The 25,772-nt window shown below is 35.3% G+C and overlaps 1 protein-coding gene and 1 long non-coding RNA gene across 11 annotated transcripts in view; one reads left to right on the forward strand and one right to left on the reverse strand.

The window, feature by feature from the left end:
• LOC141454940 (uncharacterized) overlaps positions 1-25,772 on the forward strand; it is a 300,919-nt gene that overhangs the window by 144,879 nt on the left and 130,268 nt on the right. The window lies entirely within an intron of this gene.
• Positions 3,470-25,772, reverse strand: part of LOC141454937 (uncharacterized) — a 552,216-nt gene continuing 529,913 nt past the window's right edge. For 4 of the 6 annotated variants that reach the window (XM_074129644.1, XM_074129645.1, XM_074129646.1 and 1 more), the window contains one exon: positions 3,470-10,514. In XM_074129644.1, the coding sequence (XP_073985745.1) occupies positions 8,712-10,490 (1,779 nt within the window). In that variant the 5' untranslated portion in view covers positions 10,491-10,514 and the 3' untranslated portion in view covers positions 3,470-8,711. The remainder of the gene's footprint in view (positions 10,515-25,772) is intronic. The other 2 variants (XR_012459052.1, XR_012459051.1) reach the window with 2 other exon arrangements.

The raw sequence follows: 25,772 nt of genomic DNA on the forward strand, positions 1-25,772 counted from the left end.
CTACACTCTGTAGAAGACACGAGCTTACTGGCAGAGCTTTACTAGGCTAAACATCTCTTTATAGAAGGGAAAATAAAGCCAAAAAACTTGAAACTACAAAAGTTCGCACTTTTTGTGCTTATCCTCCCTATACTTTGGGTCTTCCTGCATGGACCGGATCAATAGCTCTTCTTAGCTTTAGTTTTGAGTCTAGTATTAAACGAAGTAATCTTTAGTGAACGTTTACACGATTTACAGTTCCCAGTGATTCTTAAGTTTCAACATTAGTTTATCAAAAGTTTAGCATAGAAATCGTTGTGAAGCCTTCACCAAAAAATCTCCCCCCCTTGCAAAAAAAAAAAAATGATTCTGCAATATGTCACTTCCGGTTAATCGATTTTGACTAAAACAAATTTGTCGTATATTTCTGTGGGTGGTAAAATATCAATTTAAAATTTTTTGAGATATTTCAATTTTGTGTTATGATGAATACGCACGATGAAGACGACTGTTTTTCATACTCCCCAAACTTTTTACACAGGGGGCCACCAGTTCACTGTCCCTCAGACCGTTGGAGGGCCGGACTATAAAACAAACTATTTCAAAGTAAAAAAAAAACAAAAAACAAAACGGGAACAAATAGAATATTTAAAATAAAGAACTAGTAAATTTAAATCAACAAACTGCCTCAGTATTTCGGTGGGAATTATGGACCTGCTTTTGGCTAATGAGATGGCCAATGTCCGGTTTAGTTATAGTGCTTAGCCTTTCTTCCTACTTCTGGCTGTTATTTTACACTGTTTTCGGAGCCGTGACGCGTGCTTCCCGCGCGTCATCGGAAGTAGTACTGTATATGAGCGACGCATATAGTGCTCCTCCTCTCACTGACCACCAATGAAAGAGATAACCCCTTCCGGAAGTGAGGTCTCGAGGGCCGGATAAATATCCTCCTCAGGGGGCCGCATGTGGGGGGACCTCTGCTCTAAAGCTGATAATATTTCACGATTTTCTAAACACGAAAATGAAGACACTCCTCTTCCATTAAGAAAGAGAAAAAGGCGTAAAATTTACCATCCGGTCTATTTAGATCGGAAGAGTTAACTTTGCCCGAGCAAAGCAGAAGGCTTCGAACACGAGCCCCAGCTAGTACAGGGCGTGCCCCCACCCACCCACCCACCCACCAACCAGTAATTAGTAATTAAATTAATGTGCGAGGCTGTAGTGGAAAACTTTTCACATAAAGTCAGGGAGTTTTGTTCACTGTCTCTGTCACCTATCTCTCTCTGTCTCTCTCGCATACACACGCGCGCGCACCTAGGGGTGGGGCTCGTTGGCAAGATGACTCTCCTTTCCAATTTATTTAATTAAATTAGGTAATATCCAACAAAAAAGGAAATTAACTAAAACAAAATTGGCGGAAGTATTAGATAATGCAAAGGAAAACTGATACGAATTTTCCTTAAAATAAATATGGAAAAGTGATCAATATTTCTTCAAACCTCTAGCTCTCTGGTACGAGCATCAAATGGATTGTTAAAATGCCGAGTTTCAGGAAAAATGTTCTGCGAAATCCTCTCCCCTTGACATCCAAAATTCATTAAGGTTTTTTCTCCATTTTCCTGGAATTACTGGTTGATGGGGAGGCACGCCCTATACTAGCTGGGGCTCGTGTTCGAAGCCTTCTGCTTAGCTCGGGCACAGTAAACTCTTCCGATCTAAATAGACCGGATGGTAAATTTTACGTCTTTTTCTCTCTCTTAATGGAGGAGGAGTGTCTTCATTTTCGTGTTTAGAAAATTTTCGAGAAAAAAACAAAAATTCATTTGAGGGAATCTTAGGAAAAGGGAGGGAGTAGATTTTCCCCCATGAAATGTCATTTCATCGAATCGCTGGGTTATAAATTTAAAGAAAAATTCACTTGACAGGAAATGTGACTCTCTTAAGCCTATCGCTTTTGTTTGAAAATACTTACCGTGAAAATTAATTTTCATGAAAATCAAGGGTTTATACTCTGGGTGGGGGGAGGTTAAGCTTCCCTCTAAAAAACCAACTCTAAGATCCAACAAAACTTTCTGTGGATTGTAGAGCAAGAAAGGGAGAGGCTATTTTCCTTGCCGGAAGGTTTCACCTCTGCAAACAGGAAGTCGAACAGAAAATCTTCGATTCCCCCCCCGTCACTAAAAATAGTAGTTTTGGGGGCGCCAAAAAAAAAAAAAGCTTTCGTAACAAAACACAAAAAATTGTTAACCCTTTTTTATATGCTCAATGAGTTTGGAAGCTAAAAGTTTCTCAACTGTCTCCAGAATATTGGTAATTTTTCCAGCTGGTTCCATGTGTTTTATTGTTTTTTTGGTTTAGTACCATATGGTACAAAAGTGTCATAGAATTTGTGCCACTTTCTACCACTCATTCACAATTTATCAACAGTTAATTGGATTTATGTTTATGTCTGGAACATTATTGTGTAAGCTAAACAACACGGTTAATGTCTGAAAGTTTGGTACAACCTGCCACAATTGCAGTCAGTTCATTGGAGTCCAGATAAGACTTCTTATCTCAAAATGTGGGGGAAAAAAAAAACAAGATACTTTTAGTGCTCTGACCATTTTACTTGGTTGCTATTAATTTTCAAATTACTAACCGCGTGAATTCTAAAAGAAAATACAAAATTTTGGCTTCTATTTTTTTTGATGTTAATATCTAGTATCCAATTTGTCAAATCATTCAGTTAGTTTGTCTAATGATGTCTGCTTGTTATCTATTGCAGTCTATTTGCTTGTTTAAACATGTTCAAACATGTTTGTATTGTTATCTATTGAATCGTAAAGTCTATATATAAGGTTGGAAATACATTGCTGTTGGATCTGTCGTTTAATGTGTAGGTGGGGATCATGAGAAAGATAACAGTTGAACAGCTGAGGAACTCATAACCTCAGTTGCTCTCCTAGCTTGTAGAAATGAAGTTAAAGCTCGAAGATAAAGCTCAATAGAATCCAGCTTACCTAAAAAAGTCCCTCCATTCCATGATAGGTCAACCTTTTTTTTGATCCTGTGAAGATACAATCCGCATACCGCATGGTTCGCTCTCAGCCTGCTTATTGTCGTAAACAACCCATTTATTAGTGACAGTTCCCTTAAACCATGGTTGTCTAGGTAACTGATCTACACATAGTTTTAATAGAATCCTCCCTTTATTACCATTAACTGTAATCTGTCTGGCCAATTACTGTTGGTGGCTTCTTTTGCAAGTTTAGTGTAAATATTGTTTAGTGCCTCGATATCATTGTTAACAATATATTGTAAGCAGTGGCCTTTCTAATTGTGTTGAATCGTATTTTTCATTTTCCATCTACCACGTTAAGTTCTGTGCGCAGTCGTATGACTTACCACTAAAATTCTTTCCAGAACTTACGTAATTTTATCGTCACTCTGTCTCCTGGGAAAAAAAATGCTAAATAAAGGGGACCACAAATAAATTTAGTACAACCAATTTAAGAATTATTTTTATTTCTTATTCAAAATTAGGTGGTTTAAAATTACAATTTGGTTTTTCCATTCTTCTTCTCTTTCTTTTGTTTTTTTTTTAAATTTTCTTCCATTCCTTAATTATTTATTGAAAGAAGGGAATTCATAAAATAGTTTTTTTGATTTTATTGTTCATTATTCAATTTATTATATTTTGCAATGGGAAAAAAAATAAAATGATTATTGAATATAAATTGGGTTAAAGAAATTAAAATATAATATATATATATTTCATATGCACACTATACACAATATATACATACTTAATAGATAGGTAAATAAATTTATTTATTTATTTATTCAATATATCATATTTATTTATAAAAAATGTAATTTTTTTCTTTAAATATATATATTTATATGTAATTAATATGTGGTATAAACAATACACATGTTAAAAAATGGCAATTTTTTCGAGTTTCTTTTGTTTTTCCAAAAAATAGCACAAACAGAATTGATTACAAAAAGAAGAACATCAATGGTTCTGGAAAATGCTGGAAAGGTGTTGTTTTTTTCCCCCCCCAGTGAGTTCGTGTCTTGCATAAGATGGATTTTCTTTTTCTTTTTTTTTTTTTTTAATTTTCCTATTTGATTTCTCGAACCGGAAGTTCGAGAAAGGAAAAAGATACTACGGAAACGCACAAAACTCTGGAAACTCTTTTTTTTTGTTCTTCTTCTTTATATAAGTATATATATTTATAAATGTAATATGTAATAAAAATTTTGTTACAAAATATATGAATTTTTATATTTTATATACTTATATAAATCTTTATAATAATTATATTTATACGATTTAGATTATTTTATTGGCAATGGATGTAAAAAATAATAGCAATAATAGCCAATAATTTAATTTTTTTAAAAACCAATATTTAAGTATTAATGACAATTAATTTTTATAGCGTCGAATTATGCACGCTACAGTTCATATATTATTAAAGATTTCCCTCGTTATCAATTTTTCTTTTCACTATTTGACTAATATTTGGTTGGAAGAATTTGCCCCTGGCTTTAAAATTCAGTATACTAGACTGCGCACAGTACTGGTGTAATCCAGGTTATGCAGCCTTCAACGCCGTGCCCTGTTACTATTGGTTTTGTACGTTTCGCTATTTTGTCGTTGATTTTAATCCATCCTATGGTATGCGCATGTTTAAACTTATTCCAGAAAGGTTTCGAACTATCATACATCATCAGTGGTTAGTGTACAGGGTGTCCCAAGCTATATGGATAACGACTTTTTCTGGGAAACTAAGATAGCTAGAAAAAAAACTAAAAAATACGTGTTCCCTTAGTTTTTTGTTGGAAATCCAAATTTACTTTGCAAATTTTTATCGGTGCTTCCAGAAGCTAGATAAAGGCACCAACTTCATTTTTTCAAATGGGGAGGTGCGGTTTTTATTTCAGCAATAGATTCTTCTATTTTTTTTAAAGAAAAATTTACTTGAACGGTTTTTTTCTGTGAGCGATATTTTACAAGTTATGAATGAAAACATGATTCTTATAATAAACGTCAAAATGATAATATTTTAACGGTTTTTTGATTAAAAAAGAAGAAAAGTACTATTTTATTATAAATTTTACTCCTCATTAATATTACAGATCATGCTCGAAATGGCCTCCACCATTGGAGTTGCATAGACATGCTCTTTCCTGCCAATTGTCCCTTACTGCCAAAGAAATAGATTCGGCTTTAACCGAGTTATAAGCATTCCCTGCTTTACTACAGCTACGGATGCAATTCCGACTCATGAATTTTGGAAGAGTTGTGTTTAATTACCAAAAACATTGGAAACCTCCTGCCACATATTTGATAAATTAAGGAATAAGATTGATCCTTTACATGAAAGATATTGATCACTTAAATATGTGGCAGGAGGTTTCCAATTTTTTTGGCAACTCTCCCAAAATTACCAAATAATTATTAAACCTTCTTGTTTGTAACAGATGTAAAATTCATTTTTAGCCATTTTGTGGATGTTTGAGAACATCTAAAGCTCGTAACATTTGATTTTTCTTAAAAAAATCACTCGGAAAACTACATATTTCCCGATATTAAGAAAAATACTAGCTTTACTGCCTTGGCCATATTTTCAGTAGAAAGGGGATGAAAAAATACATAAAAATGACCTATCGCGTGCTCTTCTTTCTCTTTGATAACAAGTTAAAAAAATTGAAATATGATTAAAAATACCAGATTTTTGAAATGGCCTAGCACCTTTAATTTTGAAGATATCGAATTGCGGTTTCCGGTTTCTTTCATTACTTTTTATACTCTTTAAAACTGTGTATATGAAAATGGGGGTCAACTGCAAACCCTCACTTTTGGTCGCGCGTCAACCGCGTATGCGGGCTGGAATCTAAAATCAAGTCACATATTCTGAAACTATAGGTGACGGGCAACAAATTTTTCCTCTACCATTTTTTGCTCAGATTAACTGTTTAAGCATGAAATGCATTTGAGCCGTCTTAAAATGAACACCCTGTATATGTGTATATACAGGGTGTTCAGCATAAGACTACGGTAACTTCGGGAGGCGATTCTGGGCATCATTTGCAACAAAAAATTCCATATAAACTATGGCTCGATTCGGCTCCGTTTTATAGATATTTTTAATTTTATGTTTTTTCAAGGTGTTACTACTTTTTAGCAAAAAGTTGTCTATATTTCTCAAACTATTAAAGCTACAGCTATTTTAATAAGCTCATTAGAAAGAAGGTTAAATTTCCTTTTAAATAAGCTAATTTGTGTTCCAAAATAATAATATTAAGTATTTTACTTTGTGGCCCAAACATAAGAAATAGCAAGTTTCTAATTTTTTCCAAAAACATTGACTTCATTTTTCTCAAAAACGTTTTATATGAAAAAACCGTGCCCTATTCAGGAAAAACATCTACATAGGATCACCTTTCGAAAGGTATACAATAATTGGGGTTATGTTAAAAATTGATGCAGAAATCTGTGATTAATTGCAAAAAAGTAGGCCTCAAAACAGTGTCGGCATTATGAAAGGAACTTACTTATCGCTCTAATCTCCAAGTTAAAAACTGATATGTTTTATCCTAATACGGCTTATAAAAACAAATAAATACAAGAAGAAGAAAAGATAGTTTGAAGTCTACATTTTCATTAGATATTTAGTTGTCATTTTGCTATCATTATGCCAGCGTATTCGAATATTGAATATCACGATATGTTATACATCTACGGTTTCGTAGATGGGAATAGTGGAGAACCTAGGCGGGAGTATTCTAGATGTTTTCCTGATAGGGTGTTCCGAACGCTAAGACGATCGTGGAGGTGTACTGGCGGTTCGGTGAAGTATTCCATCCACTATTATTTAATTTGGGGATCAGAGCGAGTAATATGTTTTTGGCTTATTCATTAGCTCTTCAACCTGTTAATTCCAAAAGTTTATTAAGTAGTTCAAAATGCTGATTTATTCACATTATTTGGCATATTTCTTTAATTAACTAAAGAATAACACACAGATCTAAACTCGTTAAACGAAAATCCTTCCTTTCGAAATTGGTACCTAACACTCATTCAACATCATATTCGTTTTTCTTCTTTTTATTTTATTATTTTTAATGTAAATTTTATATTTTTGAATATAGTTCTTAAATAAATTAATTATTAAATTACACGTTTGCAAAAAATCGTACTGGATTTGATGATTCTGATCAGTTATATTCTTATGGTAGGTGAATTCCTTTCATAATGCCGACGCTGTTTTGAGGCCTACTTTTTTGCAATTAATCACAGATTTCTGCATCAATTTCTAACATAACCCCAATGCATTGTATACCTTTCGAAAGGTGATCGTATGTAGATGTTTTTCCAGAATAGTGCACGGTTTTTTCATATAAAATGTTTTTGAGAAAAATGAAGTCAAAGTTTTTGGAAAAAAATTAGAAATTTGCTATTTCTTATGTTTGGGCTACAAAGTAAAATACTTAATATTATTATTTTGGAACACAAATTAGCTTATTTAAATGGAAATTTAACCTTCTTTCTAATGAGCTTATTAAAATAGCTGTAGCTTTAATAGTTTGAGAAATATAGACAACTTTTTGCTAAAAAGTAGTAACACCTTGGAAAAAACATAAAATTAAAAATATCTATAAAACGGGGCCGAATCGAGCCATAGTTTATATGGAATTTTTTGTTGCAAATGATGCTCAGAATCGCCTCCCGAAGTTACCGTAGTCTTATGCTGAACACCCTATATATATATATATATTCAGTTTCGCACTAGAAAGCATATTGCGTGTCGGAAACATCCAAACTCTGTAATTGAACTCATCTCTTCAACTGCAGCATGCATAAATCAGCAATAAACTCTTTACAAAACAACCTTTAGTTGTTTTTACTCTGTTTTAATTAATCAAAACATACTTTTAGTCTATTCTTCCTAGTTTCGGTGACAGAAAATATTTACAATAAAAAAAAAAATTAAAGATACAAAATCCCTAATGGAAACAAAAAAGTACTTCTATATACTAATGGGTTAAAGTTTCTTAAATTTAATTTTTTAATATAAGTGAGGCCGTAAAAATTTACAATATTTTTGCTTATTTAACTGAAAACAAAACATTAAATTTAACTTAATGAAAATAAAATAATTGAATTCAAATTTTTAAAAATGCAAAATTAAAAATTTGAATATTGCACTATATATGCCTAATTAATAAATTTAAATTTTTATATAATTCTATAAAGTTTCTTAGTATTTATTATTTTAAGTATGCACAATGAATTTTAATAATAACAGACAGATCATTAAACCATTACCTCAGTCTTCTCAAAAAATATATTATTTTTTTATTTATAATTTTAAATCGATCTTTTTTTATTACATCGATTTTTTGTATTTATTATATTTATATATATATATATTCTTTAAATACTTGTAAATATTTTAGATTATTAGAAAATTATGAGGTTTTGTTTTTCTTTCTTACAAAAAATTTTCTTTAAATAAATTAAGCTCTTTAAAAATGTACTTTAATGAAGGGTTAAAAGTAATTCAACAAAAAATAAAATAAAATAAAGATGGTAGAATTGGTTTAATAATAAAAATTTGCTCAATCTAGCTCATGTATCTAATCGATTAGCAACATCGATTATGAAAATTAAAAATGGCTTGCTTTAATAACAGCTGTTTAAGCGCCATCGTTGGGGATTAATTGTTTTGCATTTTTTAGACATAGACTATGTGCGGTTTGTTTGGCGGCGCGGAATCAACTGTATACTCGTTTTCCCGATTTTCACCACCATTCAACCACGGTTCCACCAATTTCATATCCGTTTCCGACTTCATGTAGCTAGTGAGTATCGCTTCACGATAATGCTTGTCCGGCATGAGCATCAAAATGGGCGGTGGACCCGAGGTGGCATGCAGTCCGGCCGCTAATCGCCTTGTATCGACCACCTCGTTAGCCTGTTTATCCTTGCGTTTACACCAACACTGTTTGCGACTTTCACTGCCGAACAGTATCAACGCCACGCACGTGGCGCCGAACAATGCCAAGACAAGTGCCGTGATTATGGCCACCGTCAGCCAAGTAGTCTCACAGCGTACGGTTGATTCATCAATATTTGTGACTAATTGGTTTTTCAAACTCTCCGGCGATGCGCACATCAGATTTCTAACGGTTATGCGTAGATGTGGTTTGGTCTCGTCATTGCCGAGTGAATTCGTGTCGTTGGACGGCGGCAGTGTGGACGGTTCCACGCCCAGCTTGGTCTCCAGTTGGGCGAGTGTCCACAGCCAATGCAGTGAACAGTTACAGTGTAACGGATTGCCGGACAGATCTAGAAATCTAAGACGATCTAATGGGAAATGTGATACATCTAAAGTTACTAAAGAATTTCCCCTTAAAGATACATAACTTAAATGTGGATTTCCATGGAAAATCCTGGTCGGTATTCTGGTTATCTCTGGATTGTCCTCTATATATACACTTTCTAACCGTATATTATCAACGAACGCCCTGGAATCTACCCAGTTCATGCGTGGCATTTTTGATAATCTTAAGGTTTTCAGTTGGAATAAACTTTGAAAAGCGACCGGCTTGACAACCGTGAATGTGTTACCACTCAAATCGAGTTCACTGATCAGATTCAATTTCGATAATTGTTGTGTAGGTATGAAAGTAAGATTATTGTTCGATAAATCCAACCTGATCAGATTGTGCAAAGTATTAAAGGCAGATTTTTCAATATCTTTGATAACATTATAACCAAGCGTTAGCACTTTGAGCGAATGTAGACACGGCGCCGGAAACGATTTATCTTCGATAATTTCAATTAAATTATCACTCAAGGTTAATGTCTCTAGCACACACGGCGGTGGTAAGTGTCTGAGTAAGGCGCTTGGTATATCGATTATTTGATTACCATGTAGATTTAGGACTTTTAACGAGGATATCGTTTTGAATATTGTTGGGTCTTCAAATGATGTTATATTATTATGCGATAGATCGATTATCTGTAGGTCTGTGGTATCTTTAAATGAATTATGTTCAATTAATTCGATATTATTATGACTTAAATCTAATATGCGTAATGATTTCAATCCTTTAAATACATCTTTGCCTAATACATTTATAGTATTATAGCTGACATTTAAAAATTCCAAATTTGATTGTAATTCAAATTTTTTTGAACCTAATGATTGAATTTTATTTATTGAAAAATCTAAATGCCTTAAATTAGTATATAAAGTTAGTTCGTATTCAACTTTAACAATTTTATTATTCGATAAATCGATAAATTCAACGGCCGGATTTAACTGAATGGGCACAATCTCCAATCCTTTGCGTACACAAGTGCTGACTAGTGTTTCATCGCTGCAGGTGCACATCGAAGGACACATGGCAGCAATGGAGGCTGTAGATCGGCTGCTCATCAGCAATAGCGGCCACAATAACAGCAACAGCCATAACAGGGTGGTGTGTAGCCACTGTCCATCACCCATCCCAGACCGTCGCGAACATCAGACCTGTACCAACAAAAAAAAAAAAAAATCCCTTTTATTTTTAATCAATAATATTTTAACAAAATTCATCATGCATTACAAGTGAAAATTCAATAAAACAGTGCTACCACTTCTAAATTGCTAAGAAATATTATTTTATTTGTGGGGTCAATTCAATAATTAAACAGACAAACATTGTTAGTGAAGGCAAACGCTTAATGCGGGGAAATTTAACTTTTCTAAGTGTCAGTTGGCAACCTTGTGAAGAGTGTCAGTCAGCAGTTCGATTAATATTTACGTAAATATAACCTTTAAGGTCTTAGTAACGATGGCGCGTCAGATTTTTTGTTTTACTTCGGGAAAATGTAAAACCATTAGAAATCATTCATGAAAATCGGTTCGCGCGTTTAGGCGCTACGTTGTTTACAAAAAAAGGTAACAAGAAGAAGAAGAACAACAACAACAAGAAGAAGAACAAGAACAAGAACATTTTCTGAAAATGCCGTTTTTCCTCATTTTCAGCAACGTATTTCTCGAAATCTATTAGATCTAGGTTGTTGGAAGAAAATTAAAGTTAAAAAAGGAGGATTTGCCCTAAATTTTAAAGAAAATTTGGGAATTTTAGCTTTTATAGAAAAAGAGGAAAAAATTGTCAAAGTTGGGTGTTTTTCAACGTTACGCTTTTTTGTGCACTTTTTGACGATCAACCCTTATACAACTGTCCTATCGGACAGTTTTAATGTGCTCTCGGATGGACAAACAAAATGGCAGCAGTTGGATGAAATGGTTTTTTACGCGTCAATGGAATGGTTAGCGACGGAAACTGCACCGGGAGTGGCCCAAGTCCTATTTATTTATTTATTTATTCCGGGAGGAGCTAGGCTTTTCTCAATAGCCTGTACTACTCGGCGCTGATGAGAAAATATCCAGGATAGCCGAGGAAAGGCGCACTTCTTCTTCAAGAAAAAGCTCGACCTCATACGGCACAATTGTTGCTGAAAACTATTGGCAAAGTACAGTGATGGCGAAACTATGACCCGCGGGTCAGACACTGACCCGCGCAAGCTTTTTTACTGACCCACACAATTGCTAGGCAACCATTTGTTTGTTTATGCGGGTTGATTTAGATTTTCTAATTGTTGTGGATAATTTATATTCTATCTGTATTTTTTTCAATCACTCATTGACACAAAAGCAATTTAAATGCTATCTATAACCTTTAGTTTGATCATTACAGTTCTAAAACGCAAATGACGACAAATAATGCTTTTATAGTATTTGAAATAAAGCAAAAGTTTTTACAAGATATCAAATAAAATGAATAATTTTACTCATATTTTGTTTATTAAAAAAAAAGTCGACAACCCAAAGCAAATAACCATATTTAGATTTTTCTTCAGATAAAACACACTTTTGTTCAGGTTTTGTTCAGTTATGTTTGTAAAAAAGAGACTTCCATAGCACTTGTTTCGTCCCGTTTTACCCCGTTAAGCCAACTGAATTTTAAAGATGTTTAGTTTTGAAAATATTCAGTTTAAAATTTTTAAACTTAACTCTTGTGCAAAATTGGCAATAGTGACCTAACAGCTAGTACTAAAAAAAAGAAAAATGAACAAAATTTGACCCACGTCTCAAAAAGGTTCGCCATCCCTGGGCAAAGTGGGTTTGGGATCTCCTTTCTCATTCCCCGTACAGCCCCTCCATTCTTAGTTGGTAGAAATTAAATGATATTTTTACAAAATATTGTCATTTATAGTTTGTCAGAAAATTTGAAAGTATTTTTTAAACAAATATGTAAAATCATCTTCTTGGGATGATTCTAACTTTTTAATTGTAAAATAAAAGAATAAAAATAAAAATGGGAGAGAAACACACAAAACTAAGACACATAAAACATAATAATAATTTCCTAAATACTCATAAGGGTTTGAATAAACACAAATTAACCTAAATATAGTTTATTCACATAATTCATAAGACATAACATTCATAAGGCATAACTTCCATAAAAAAGTGACCAAACTCAACTCAACTCAACTAAGGAATGTCTCCAACTACCTGCTACCCTCTAGCTACCCTTAACGGTCAGCCCTTCTCTTACACCCTCAACAGGGTTGCCAAATATCCAACATTCCAATACAAATTTACTACAACTCGGCCAATCCTGACCCGTGATCGCCCTCGATCACACGAGTGATAAATTACAATTTAATAAAAAGTTTCAACTAATCCTACGAATAAACATAACTGAACATAAAACAAGCTAATACATAAACAGAATTAATCTAAATAAATCATAATTAAAACAACCTAAAACTATCATAACAATATTACAAAAATGATTAATAAAACAATAGAAAACAATATCATAAACTAACAAATATAACTCCCCTTCTTTCTTTCCTAATATTAGATTGTACACAATACATTTACCGCAGTTAGCTATATAATCTTTAATTTTGCCTTGTAATTTTGGGAACACATAAGACCTTAAAATTAATTCGGCACCTTTATTAACACCTAAATGGCCAACATAATCATGACACTTACTAACAATTTGGCTCTCTATTTTTTCGGGAACTACAAATAAAATTTTCCCCTTTTTCTTTCTATACACCAACCCATTACATAATTCAAATCTTTTATGCACTTTATTCTCTAAATATTCACTAATTTCACAATTTCTCTTATCACTGTCCTGAGATTCCCTAATCACTTGAGGCTCTACAGCGGGTTTACGAGGTTTCTCGGTCTGTACATATTCATTAATAATCTTAGGGACAGATTTTACGTAATTAACATTAAGCTCTGGGTTTACAATCGGAAAAGGTTTTTGTTCTACTGCACTGTGGTCAATTAATATTACCTCAGAACCATCATTAAGTGCTACCTCACGTAATATATCGCTTTCACTCACACGATCTTCCATTATCAAAGATATTGCTGAACCGGGCAAGGCTTCTACTTCTCCACTAGTAGTAGCGCCTTCTATGACAATGTCGGCTGTGGATGGAGGTACAGCGGAATTCTCAACTACCAGCGAAACTAAAGATGGTGTGCTCTGCTTCTGACGTTGGCAATCCCTTTGAAGGTGTCCCCTTTTGCCGCACTCAAAACAGCTTCCCTTCTCACGTCTGGGTTTCGGACAGTCAGCCACTAAATGCCCCTCTTCATAACAATTAAAACATTTCCTGGTTTCTACTTTCAAATCCGAATCAGTTTTAATTAATCGTAAAGGCTTTTCCTTAACCCTGCCTTCGTAATCACACTTGGGACGCACTCGTTCATAAATCATTAATTTCCTCTTCAACTCTTTCAAATCTTGGGCCTCATAAAGATGTAACTTGTTTGGAAGCGGATCAGGAATGCCATCAATAATATATTGAATCAGCGATTCTACGTCTATGTCGCCTCTAGCAGCTAATTCCTTCATGATTAGTACATATTGATGAAGAGACTCACCTTTCTGCATGGTGCGCTTGCTTAACGCTCTATGAAGCTCAGCACTGTTTGTTTTCCTAGAAAATTCCTCCACAAGTGCTTCCTTCAATGCGCTGTAGCTGGTTAAACCTCGTTCACCACTAACAAAAAGTTTTGCCAGTCCCTTCAAAGACTTCTTTGCAAAGACCAATTTTTCCAGCTCTTGCCACCTCATCACTTGTGCCAATTCTTCAAAATCAGTTAACCACAAGTTAATGGTGTAGTTATCTTCGCCGGTAAATGGCCTCAGACTTTCCTCAATGTCCTTAGAAGAAAACTGAAAAGGTCGACTTTCCTGGCCCTGCCTTGAACTTGAAGAATTTTCACTTCCTTCTTCAAATTGTTCATCTTCTTCTTCGTCTGTTGCTTCAAATAATAAGCTAATATCATTTAGGAACTTACACAACTCAGACGCCACATCCTGTCTACAGCTTGACTGAATACCTAATAGGTTTGCAACACTTTTCAATTCCCACAACGAAAATGTGTCATTCAATTCTTCCACTTTATTACATAAGTCCACATCATTTAATTTGAAGCCTTCAAATTCCCTTAATTTTTTTCTACTTAGACGCCCTTCATTCAGTCCAAAAATAACTTCATAAAATCTTTTAGCTTCCTTTACCGGTGCACACAAAATTGCGGATTCAATCCTCTTAATGTTGCCCAGTTTCATTTTTTCACGCAAATTGACTATTCTTTAACTGTTCTTTCACAATTATTCACCGCACTTTACCAGTTCTTTACCTATTCTTAACCAGTTCTTGACCTCACACTTTAACAGTTCTTGACCCCACATTAACTGTTCTTTACCCCACACCTGAAGTTGTAAAATAAAAGAATAAAAATAAAAATGGGAGAGAAACACACAAAACTAAGACACATAAAACATAATAATAATTTCCTAAATACTCATAAGGGTTTGAATAAACACAAATTAACCTAAATATAGTTTATTCACATAATTCATAAGACATAACATTCATAAGGCATAACTTCCATAAAAAAGTGACCAAACTCAACTCAACTCAACTAAGGAATGTCTCCAACTACCTGCTACCCTCTAGCTACCCTTAACGGTCAGACCTTCTCTTACACCCTCAACAGGGTTGCCAAATATCCAACATTCCAATACAAATTTACTACATAATTAAAATTAACATTTTAAATTAGAGAAACTTCCTTCTGCATTATTTTTTTTAAATTAAATTGGGCGACCATAGAAACAGTTTAAATTAATAGGAACCACCAAACAGGAAAAGGGAAATAATAAAATCCTCGTCTAATAAGAAAAACATAAGAAACGGAAGTAACACCATTAGTTATGGTATAAAGAACAATAATAAGGAATTACAAAGTCCTGGGTTGACTGGTTGTTGTTCCTCGACCTCTTCGCCCCCGCACGATCTGGCACCCTACAAAGAATTAGGGAATGCTGGCATAAAAAGGGGAGTAGTTTAAAGAGTTGATGAATAATTGCAATGAGTTAATTTGATGGAGGTACCTAAGGGTGTTCTATAAAAGTCTGTAGGTATATTTGTTCAAGGAAATAACATTATGGTATTCTCCTTTTTCTTTCTGCCCAACTCCCACTATACTGTTTAATGTTTAAGTAACATTACAGCAATCATCATGCCTTTAAACAATCATCATTTTAGATTTTAATTAATTAGCTATGGATGGATGATTATTTGAATGATGAACTTTTGCGTTATTTTTCTGCCCTTTTTTTTTTTTAGCAATGTTCATATTTTATCCTGTTGAAACATGCATGTTTATCGTATCCCTAACCGTTTTCGGGGCTTTAATCCATCGTCAGGGGTAGATCAAATAGTTTGGTGTAGAGATTTCGGCTTCAATCATGATTCCGACTTACTGAATCTTTAAACTCTCCTAAGTGAGCAAGTTAGTCAAAGTCAGAAAGCGAATATAAGTTCATCATTCAAAAGAATCAATCATACTCGTAAATCACAGTTAATCAATTGAAATCTAGGATGATAGTCACAAAAGCATGATGATTACGTTTCGTTACTATTACGTTAATACAAAAAAAAAAAAATACAATGTCAAGCCAGAGATAGCGTAGCGGCGAGCCATAGGGTACATACTGGTCGGCCATATTATCTGCACTGTTCAACTCGATAGACAGACAGACAGACACATGTCTACTTGCAAGAAGTATCAAATTGTGCCTCTGATGGTGACAGAAACAATTTTTTTTTTTGGCATTTCCTTTAAAACGGCTTGTATACAGACAGACAGACAGACATATAACTTCATTTAGAACAGTTTTCCACGAAATTAATACTTTTGAGTCCGGAAAATTAGTTTTTTCTTTTAGAAAATGGTCCGAACGTGTATGTGCGTGTGTAAACAAAAAAAAATATATTCAAAAACTAAAAAGCCACAGGAAGTTGATACGTATTAAGAAGGAACTCTATCTCTAAAATTCCTGACCGGAAATAGCATTTTACTTTGCGGATTTTTTTTTTAATTTTAAAGTTTTTCCAAAAATGGTAAAAACTATTTTCTGGCAGAGAAAAACATTTTCTCTCGGAAAATTGGATCAAAGATACTTCCGGAGTTGGTTATATATATTGAGTACTAAGAGGTATAACTCAAAACGTTTAAAGTTTGAAAAAGAATAAAATGACATTTTTTATCATTCTGCGTAGAATTGAATTTTATATACAATATATATATAAACTGCGTATATATATATATATATATATATATATAATATACAGTATTTTAGTATGAGAATTACACTATATTTACGGCGTAAACTACGAGTAGATAGATAGAAAGACGAAATTTGCATAAGCAAACAAATTGGTATTGCGTCTAAAGTAGGCTAGTGTATGTAGCCCGTACTATCTTATAGTCTAGATCCGCACAGTGTATATAGATCATGGTTTCCTTTTGGGGAGAGGGGGTAGGAAGGGGAGCAATAAAATTGTCGCTAGATTTAATAGAATTTATGTAGGTTATTTGACTCATTTTGAAATAGTCTTTTATCTGATCCCTTCCTTCCCCCTACTTCCGTACTATTATATTTTCTTCTCCTATCCTTAAAAAAGAGAAGTGGCTGAAAGGTCATGGTGTGGGCAATAGAAGGATATACACAAATATTGCGATGTTTATACAAAAACTGATGTAGAAGGAGGAGGATCAAGGAGAGGGATATCGTATATATTTATGAAGGTGGTATGTGCGAGAAGTCGGGAGATATTGGGACAGCTAATAGAATAGAGGAGACAGTGGAAGCTCTGCAAAATGGACATCCTCGATTGGGAGCTGAAGTCAAGAAAAAAAATAAGAAAAAAAAAACTGGTTCTATATACACCCATTCTGGCGCAAAGAAAAGAAGTGGTGGCGAGAAGTAAAAGATGATAAGTAAACAGACAGTGGGTGGGTGGAAATATCCCAAGAACCGAGAGAGAGATCAGGACCTAGGAGAAGTTAGATTTCCATTTTCAACCCCTCTAAGCTTTACTTCTATTATACTCTTCTCCTTTTGGCTGGAAGGGAGAGAATCTCGTGTGAAATATTGAAACTATCTGTAACGAAAGGGCAAAGAATCCCTGGAGCGTCTTCAGTAATCTGAGTCTTATTTTGGGATTATTTATACATCTGGATTTGTTCGCTTGGTCTTTTGGTATTGTTTCCTTCAGAAGAGAGGCTTTACAGTTGATCATAATAAATAAGGCTTGGCTTTTGATGAGCACTCTGGGATTAGAGAGAATTCATCGCAGCGAAATATTAAGTCCATTACTTTTCTCTCCCCACCTCCCTAATTTAGGCTTTCTCCTACTAGGTAAGGAAAGTATTGTGATCATGTCGAATTTCCGCATTTCAAGACTTCACCGGAAAAAGTGTTTGTTTGTGTGTGTGTTTTCTTTTAAAATGAAGTGTGTGTGTGTGAAAAAAATGGTCTCGAACACAAGAAGCCACAGGAAGTTGAACCTGATTGCAAAATCTGAAATTCCAACACCGGAACTACCAATTTTTACTGCGCGTATTTTTTCGACATTTTTTGATATTTTCTCAAAAATGGCTCCAACAACTTTTTCCTTTAACTATGTGTACACATTTTACTCAAGGTGATCTTCAACTTTTATTTGAAAGATTTCCCCCTGCAGGAAAATCCGATTAATGGTATTTTTTGTGTGCTTTTTTTTAAAGGTGCTCACCATCTAAGGTCCTTCGCACCTGATAATGTTGCTGAATGACACTACACTAGCTCATTCTAAACTAACCCAATCATTCTACTAAAGAAACACTCATGCGTAGAAATACATTCATCCAAATAAATACAATCACACACATTAAATCTAGCTAAAATACATTTTCTCGCTTTTCTAAACGCAATTTGTGGTGGAATACTTGATATTCCTCGCTTCACATTAATAACCTAATCTAAAATAGAAACTTATTTACATACTTACATAATTATTTACAGAACATTCACACTTATGTCGGGAAGTTGTCTTCTTGTCTCGCAGGAAGTCTTGTCTGCACTTTCTCGGGAGCCACCGCTTTCTAGGACGGGTGGGTCTGTTGGTCGGGATTGGCACCCTGGCACGCGCGTGAATGGGTTGCATGAATGTAAATAGGTTTAGGATTGTAATTGAGTGAGAGGAATATAGAGTACTCCACTCAATGTATATATCTATTAGGAGGAATGTAAATATTAGGGATGTATGTATTTATTGGGGTGAATGTACTTATTAGGATGATTGTATGAGTGTATATATAAATTTTATGTAAATAGGTGATTTTAAAATTTAGGTTAGATCTCTATGGGGTGCGAGGAATATCGAGTACTCCACCCCAACATTAGTTAGTTAGGTTAGAAGGAAATACGAGTTAGGTCAACCACTAGGTTAGTTTCGATTAGATTGACTAGGTGTAGATTAGCCGGTGTAGTAAAGTGTCTATTCTCCAGTCTAGGTGCAAAGGACCCTTGATGTTGCGCACCTTACAAAAGCAAAAAAAAACTTACGTCGGGGAGCCAATCCCGACACAGACCCACTCTCCAGAATACAGTGGCTCCTGAAATAAGCGGAGAAGACTCTCTCCGAAGACCGGAAGTCTGCTTCCCTCTGCACCCACTTCATTCACATCACAATCACACATCCTGTCTGCTACCTTATCACCAAACAAATCATAACTATTCACAAAGACGGCTCAGAGACAAGACCAGCAGTAGTGTCATATTAGATTATATAAATTTAAATCTTTAAGGTCGCATTGCAAAGCTTTCCTTTTGTGGTATTAAGAGGGAATTGTAAGGGTCTTCTTCTTGAGGACAATTTGAATATAATGTACAGTGTACGGTTTTTGGTCCTACATTTTGTAAAGAAAGGGTAAATTTGTTGTTACTCAAAAATCCCAGTTTGATGAAAATCCCACAGGCGGAAGTACCACTGAATGAAATTACTTCCTTCTTGGAGATTTTCCTTTGGAAATAGCTTTTTTCCATTTCCTTTAAACATTCCATTCTCGTTACTTGTGTTGGTCTACAATATTTTTTTGGGGAGGGGATAAATTTTCCAAGAACAAAGCAAAAGGGCGGGGGGTGCCTATACTTCTCTCTAAAGAACCATTTCAGTATAATGTACGACCCTACGTGTTTTGGAGTATAAAGGGTGGGTAAAAGTTTTGATTCTGAGATCAGAGAAAGTTCCAATATTCTACCGGAAAATTAGCAATACTCGTAGGATTTTTAAAGTTTCTTAGATTTAGATCTCATAAATCTATTTTTAGCATTTTTAGGCTCACAAAGTCTTTGTGAGCGTTCACCCCAGATTTTTATAATTGGATCCTGCTAAAGACAAATATTGCATAATTTTTCATTCCTGAGGGAAAGCTGGGATTGAGTAAGGGCTTGATTACCTTCTTTTTTGGAGGGGATGGGGAGGTTTGGTTCCAGGCCCCCCCGCCCGGCTAGGCTTATTCGTGTACTTAATAAAAGTTGAAGCATAGCTGCTGCTGCTGCAGATGGATGCTGTGTGCTCCAGGATCTTGTTGAAGAGTTCCATGATACCAGCTCTCTCTGCGGCGGCAACAGCATTCATTCCGTTAATTATGGACAAAGTTCTACTTGCTGTGCAAATATTGACTAAATATAAAGGAAACAGAAGTGTATCCTTGCTACTCTTTCCGCTGAAGCCAGCAGTGGATACGCCAAACTAACACAGCCGCAGCATCCCCCCCCCCATGTCAGCCACTAAGAACAAGTAAACCAGCCATCCGTGAAAAGTAAAGAATAAAAGAAAAATATGAAAGAAAAGCTTAAAATAAAAATACACATTAACAAAACAAAAAGTAAAATATGGAGAAAGGGAGCAAAAAAACGATTCTCGGGAGAAAATTAAAAATAAATTTAAAGTTGAAGAGATTATAAAGAGGCTGGTCCCGATATTAATTCCAAAAACCCGTTCTAAAGTTGAATTACAGTCTGCAGACTTATGGGTAGGTACCCTGTATTCAAAGCTTTTGGTACCAGAACAAAAAAAAGCGATGTGATACCCAACTGCTTCCACTTTTTTAAAGTTTACGAAATTAAATTGCCTTAAAAATTTGTTTTAAAAGGGGGAGGGGTTGGTGTCGTGGTTACGAAGCGTGGCTTTATAAGTGGGAGATCGCCAGTTCGAATCGCGCGTGTAGCTTACTTGCTATTGGTTACCAAAAATATTAATAGTTAAGTGTGTTCTTCTGTACCCATCCAAGACAGCTAATTGGTAGTTGGATGACTTAAAGCTCCGCCACAAAAAAAAAAAAAAAAAAATAGGCGTGCAAGCTTCATACTTCCAGTTACTGGACGATAAGTACGAAATTATTCTGCCCTCAGACTTAGATCAAAGATTATGTCCCAGTGGATAAGAGACTGGGAATCATTTCCTCTAACAAAACAAATTGAGGATATATAAGGGTCAACACCAATGGAGTGGTTAACTTTATGTCCGAAACACTTGCCGTGTGGAGGTTGTGTTAGCCAGGTTAAGGATTGATTGAACACGCTATTAACCCACGGTTCACATCTTCAGAAGAGAAGAACCACCTATTTGCTCTCTGGGTGTAACAACGTCCCTTTAACTGTACGCCATATCCTGGTTGAATGTTCCAAGTATTCCAGAGCTGGGCAAAAGTGAATATTTATCAGGATGTATGTATTTATTAGGATGAGTGTACGAGTGGGTATATAAATTTTATGTAAATAGGTCATTTTAAAAGTTAGGCTAGATCTCTATGGGGTGCGAGGAATATCGAGTACTCCACCCCAACATTAGTTAGTTAGGTTAGAAGGAAATACCAGTTAGGGCAACCAATAGGTTAGTTTCGATTAGATTAGATGTTAAAGTAAAACAAGCAAAATACATAGTAAAGTATCTATTCTCCAATACAGTTCAGGTGCAAATAGGGTTGCCAACTGCCCTTTTTTGGAAAGGGCAGTCCTTTTTTCAGATATTGTTCACACAAATCTAATTTATTTTATTGTATTTTTGATTTAAGTTCTGATTTCTGAGACTTCTTCATTTGGCGTGTTGTTTTTCTGTTCTAACTGAACTGAATAGGTCAACAGGTTATTGATGTATCGATGAACTTTTCATGAATAATTATGTAAGATATAAATGTACCCAGGCCAGATTACAGACAGGGAGAGAGGGGACTTTTCCCCGAGGCCGGAGCCTCTGCATGTACACCTAAAAAAAAGAAAAGGAAAACGAATGATATATATTCCTGGGCCCAAAATCCTGTCGACGGCCTTGAATATCCCTAATTTTTTTTAGAATGTCCTTTTTTGGAACTTTATAGAGTTGGCAACCCTAGGTGCAAAGGACCTTCGATGTTGCGCACCTTTCAAAACAGAAAAAAAAACCACTTTCTGACACGTGATTTCCTTCAAACTCGAATTTATTAGCTACTTATTTGATTCTCATTAATATTAGGTTGGTCGTAATATTGTACCATTTAGTGACTTGGAACGTTAGAGAGTCTCACAAGTAAGGAGAGTGTCTCCTACTGGCCAAGAGTATAAAGGTGGCTTTCCCCCCACTAACAGCTGACTTCCACTTTGTTGTTTCCGCTTCTCTACGTCTACTTCCTTTTTCTTAGACATTTGATCAGGGGTCCCCAAACTACGGCACGCGGGTCACATGCGGCCCCCTGAGGACATTTATCCGGCCCTCGCCGCACTTCCGGAAGGGGCATCTATTTCATTGGTGGTCAGTAAGAGGAGCACTAATGTGGCGGTAGTACTACTCATGTACAGTACTACTTCCGATGACGCGCGGGAAGCACGCGTCACGGCTCCAAAAACAGTGTAAAATAACAGCCAGAAGTAGGAAGAAAGGCTAAGCACTATAACTAAACCGGACATTGACCATCTCATTAGCCAAAAGCAGGTCCATAATTCCCACAGAAATACTGGGCAGTTTGTTGATTTAAATTTACTTGTTCTTTATTTGAAATATTGTATTTGTTCCCGTTTTGTTTTTCTTTTACTTTAAAATAGTTTGTTTTATAGTACGGCCCTCCAACGGTCTGAGGGACAGTGAACTGGTGGCCCCCTGTGTAAAAAGTTTGGGGACCCCTGCTTTACATCTTCTCGCTGTTCAAGTTTTTCACGTGTTACGTTGTTATTTCTAGTTTTTAGATGTAAGGAAACTTTTATTTGATCTTTCATATCAGCAATTATAAATCTCATTTACAATTATTGTGAGTGGTAATGAAAAACAAAGAATAATCGAGTTGTTTTTAAGTAATTATGTTAATAATGAATTTTAATTTATTCAGGAAAATAGGGGAGGAAATTTAGTTTAAGAAAGAGGAGGGGTGGGAAATTGAGTTTAAGATTGTATGAATATGTTTATATGGAAAAGATGGAATATTACAAAGTTTAGGGATATGCTTACTAATAATGTAACCCAAAAGGGTTTTACCTAATTAGGAAGTTTGGTGGGAGAGAGAGGGGTTATATTGACTAGAAGCTGGCAGCTTCCCTGAGCCCCTCTATCTGGAGACTTTCTCCCCTCCCACAGCGTCACAGTTTTAGTAGAATAACCTAGTGTGTGAGTGAAGATGTTTTCAGAAGCTGCTGCAATGTGGTAAATCGCTTTCACAGCTTCTGTATCCGTATCTTGTGCATATATGTATATTGTAAAACAAATTTTTGTGAAAAAAAAGGGCATAAACATAAAATTCAGACAAAACAGCTTCAGGGTTAAGTTGTCCTTATGTATGTTAGTTCGTGATGCCAAGCGTATGATTTGATGAAATTTCATTAAGTTCTTTATTCTTAAACCAAAAACCTCTTGATACACTTACTTGTACCCAGCACTTAATTCACGTACCTACTTACTAATAACAAAAACCACTCTTCTTTCTACGTAATAATAACCAAGAGAACTTTGTGAAGAGTCTTCATGAAAACAAAGTTCAAGGTTTTCAAATGAAACTTAAGGGAAGTGGAGCATCTTTTGTTTTGATTTGGTTATTTAATCTGTGTGTTTACAGTATATTAAGGCTCTTATTAACTTTATAAGTCCTTCCAGCTATATCGTATCTTTTGTTCTAAGTAGTTGTGGTTAATAAAGTGGTTAATGTCTATATTATATAGATATAAAAAAAGTTATGAGTATTTATTACAACTCTTAAATGGTTGATTAAATGAATTTCAGAGGGAAAAGCTCCCGTAGGAAAATCAAAGGAACTTAAAGCGTTTAAGATTACTTTTCATTTTCTTTGTCTAGCACAGCCTAAGTCTATGTGAGTATATTTATTGGTAGGTTATTTATTCAGTTCGGTAATTTATATATTTCCATATTAATTCTCAAAATTTCTAATAATTATTCATCACTTTTTCATTCTAAAGAAGCTCCCGCAGTAATAAATAGAATATACGAGGTGTGGCTATTTAATAACGAGACTGATGCTGCTACAGAAGAACTATGCATGCTCCAAATCCTAACGACCGACAGCTGTGCAGAAGCGTAAAGCCTTCTCTTTCGATTGCAGCGTTTCACGTGTTTTGTAGAGAAATCTGTCTGACCGGAACCCTTCGTTTGTGTAAGAGGTGTTAGTTTCGTTTTGCCGAAAACATCGATACTAACACATGTAGTAGAGCTACGAATTGTTGTGAAATTTCACATGAAACTTGGTAAAAGCGGCTACTGAAACTTATCTTTTATTAAAAGAAGTTTATGGCGATGAATTATTAATCACGTGCGGCGAGTTTTTTGAGTGGTTCAAGCGTTTCCAAGATGGCCGAGAAGACGTCGGAGATGATGACCCCGCCCGGGTCGCCCTTCAACGTCCAAAACGGGTGAAAATATCGATTATAATTAATCAACATTACTACCGTGAGGTACTGGCCTAACTCCGTGAAAGAGTAAGGAAAAAAAAAAACGACCCGATTTGTGGAAGAACAAGTCACGGGGTTCTCCGTGACAAGACAACGCGCCAGTTCACACTGCGTTGTCTGTCGCGAGACGACGTTTCTAGCCAAGTACAACATCCCAGTTTTAGGCCATCCGCCTTATTCGCCTGACCTGGCCCCATGTGACTGTTCCCCAAAGTGAAATCTGCATTAAGAGGAACACGATTTCAGTCCAGTTGAAGCTGTGTAAGAAAAAGCGGCACGCGTCATGCAGGAGCTGACAGAAAAAGACTACCAGCACTGTTTCGTACAATGGTAAATTCGCATGGAGCGTTGTAGGGATATGGGGGGGTGGTGTATATTGAAGGTGATAATAACTAAATATGTATAAATTTAAAATAAAATGTACAGCAATAGTCTCGATATTTAATAGTAGAAATACACCTCGTAGACAGGCAGAATATAGAAATGGGAATTTCCTTTTTACGAGTATTGTACCAATTAAGTTAGGCTATACAAGAAATTTCAAGGAGTATAATCCCTAAGGAAAATTAAAGGAAACCAGCAAGCATATAAAACTAATTTGTAGCATAGAAAGGGCTTTTGGGCTGATGACTTAATTTTAAAGGGCACCAAATTGGTAATGGGGAAAGGGGTTAAATACCTGCTTTCAACAGACTCGCTCAATTTAATGGCCCCCCGACACTCCTTTTCCACACACACAGAGAGAGAGAGAGAGAAATAGCTAAGAGCTCTATTTATGCTAAAGAGGTCCAAAGCCCAATGATGACAGAGGTAAACCTTGTAAAGTAGATATCTTTGAACCGAGGGGAAAACTCGTCATTGAAAGTTGGAAAAGTAAAAACAAAAAAGGCTTTTTATTCAGTTCGGTAATTTATATATTTCCATATTAATTCTCAAAATTTCTAATAATTATTCATCACTTTTTCATTCTAAAGAAGCTCCCGCAGTAATAAATAGAATATACGAGGTGTGGCTATTTAATAACGAGACTGATGCTGCTACAGAAGAACTATGCATGCTCCAAATCCTAACGACCGACAGCTGTGCAGAAGCGTAAAGCCTTCTCTTTCGATTGCAGCGTCTCACGTGTTTTGTAGAGAAATCTGTCTGACCGGAACCCTTCGTTTGTGTAAGAGGTGTTAGTTTCGTTTTGCCGAAAACATCGATACTAACACATGTAGTAGAGCTACGAATTGTTGTGAAATTTCACATGAAACTTGGTAAAAGCGGCTACTGAAACTTATCTTTTATTAAAAGAAGTTTATGGCGATGAATTATTAATCACGTGCGGCGAGTTTTTTGAGTGGTTCAAGCGTTTCCAAGATGGCCGAGAAGACGTCGGAGATGATGACCCCGCCCGGGTCGCCCTTCAACGTCCAAAACGGGTGAAAATA

This window comes from Rhodnius prolixus, unplaced genomic scaffold (assembly GCF_049639745.1).
Source record: "Rhodnius prolixus isolate KJV_2025 unplaced genomic scaffold, Rpr scaffold_15, whole genome shotgun sequence".
In the NCBI taxonomy this organism is placed as follows: domain Eukaryota; kingdom Metazoa; phylum Arthropoda; class Insecta; order Hemiptera; family Reduviidae; genus Rhodnius; species Rhodnius prolixus.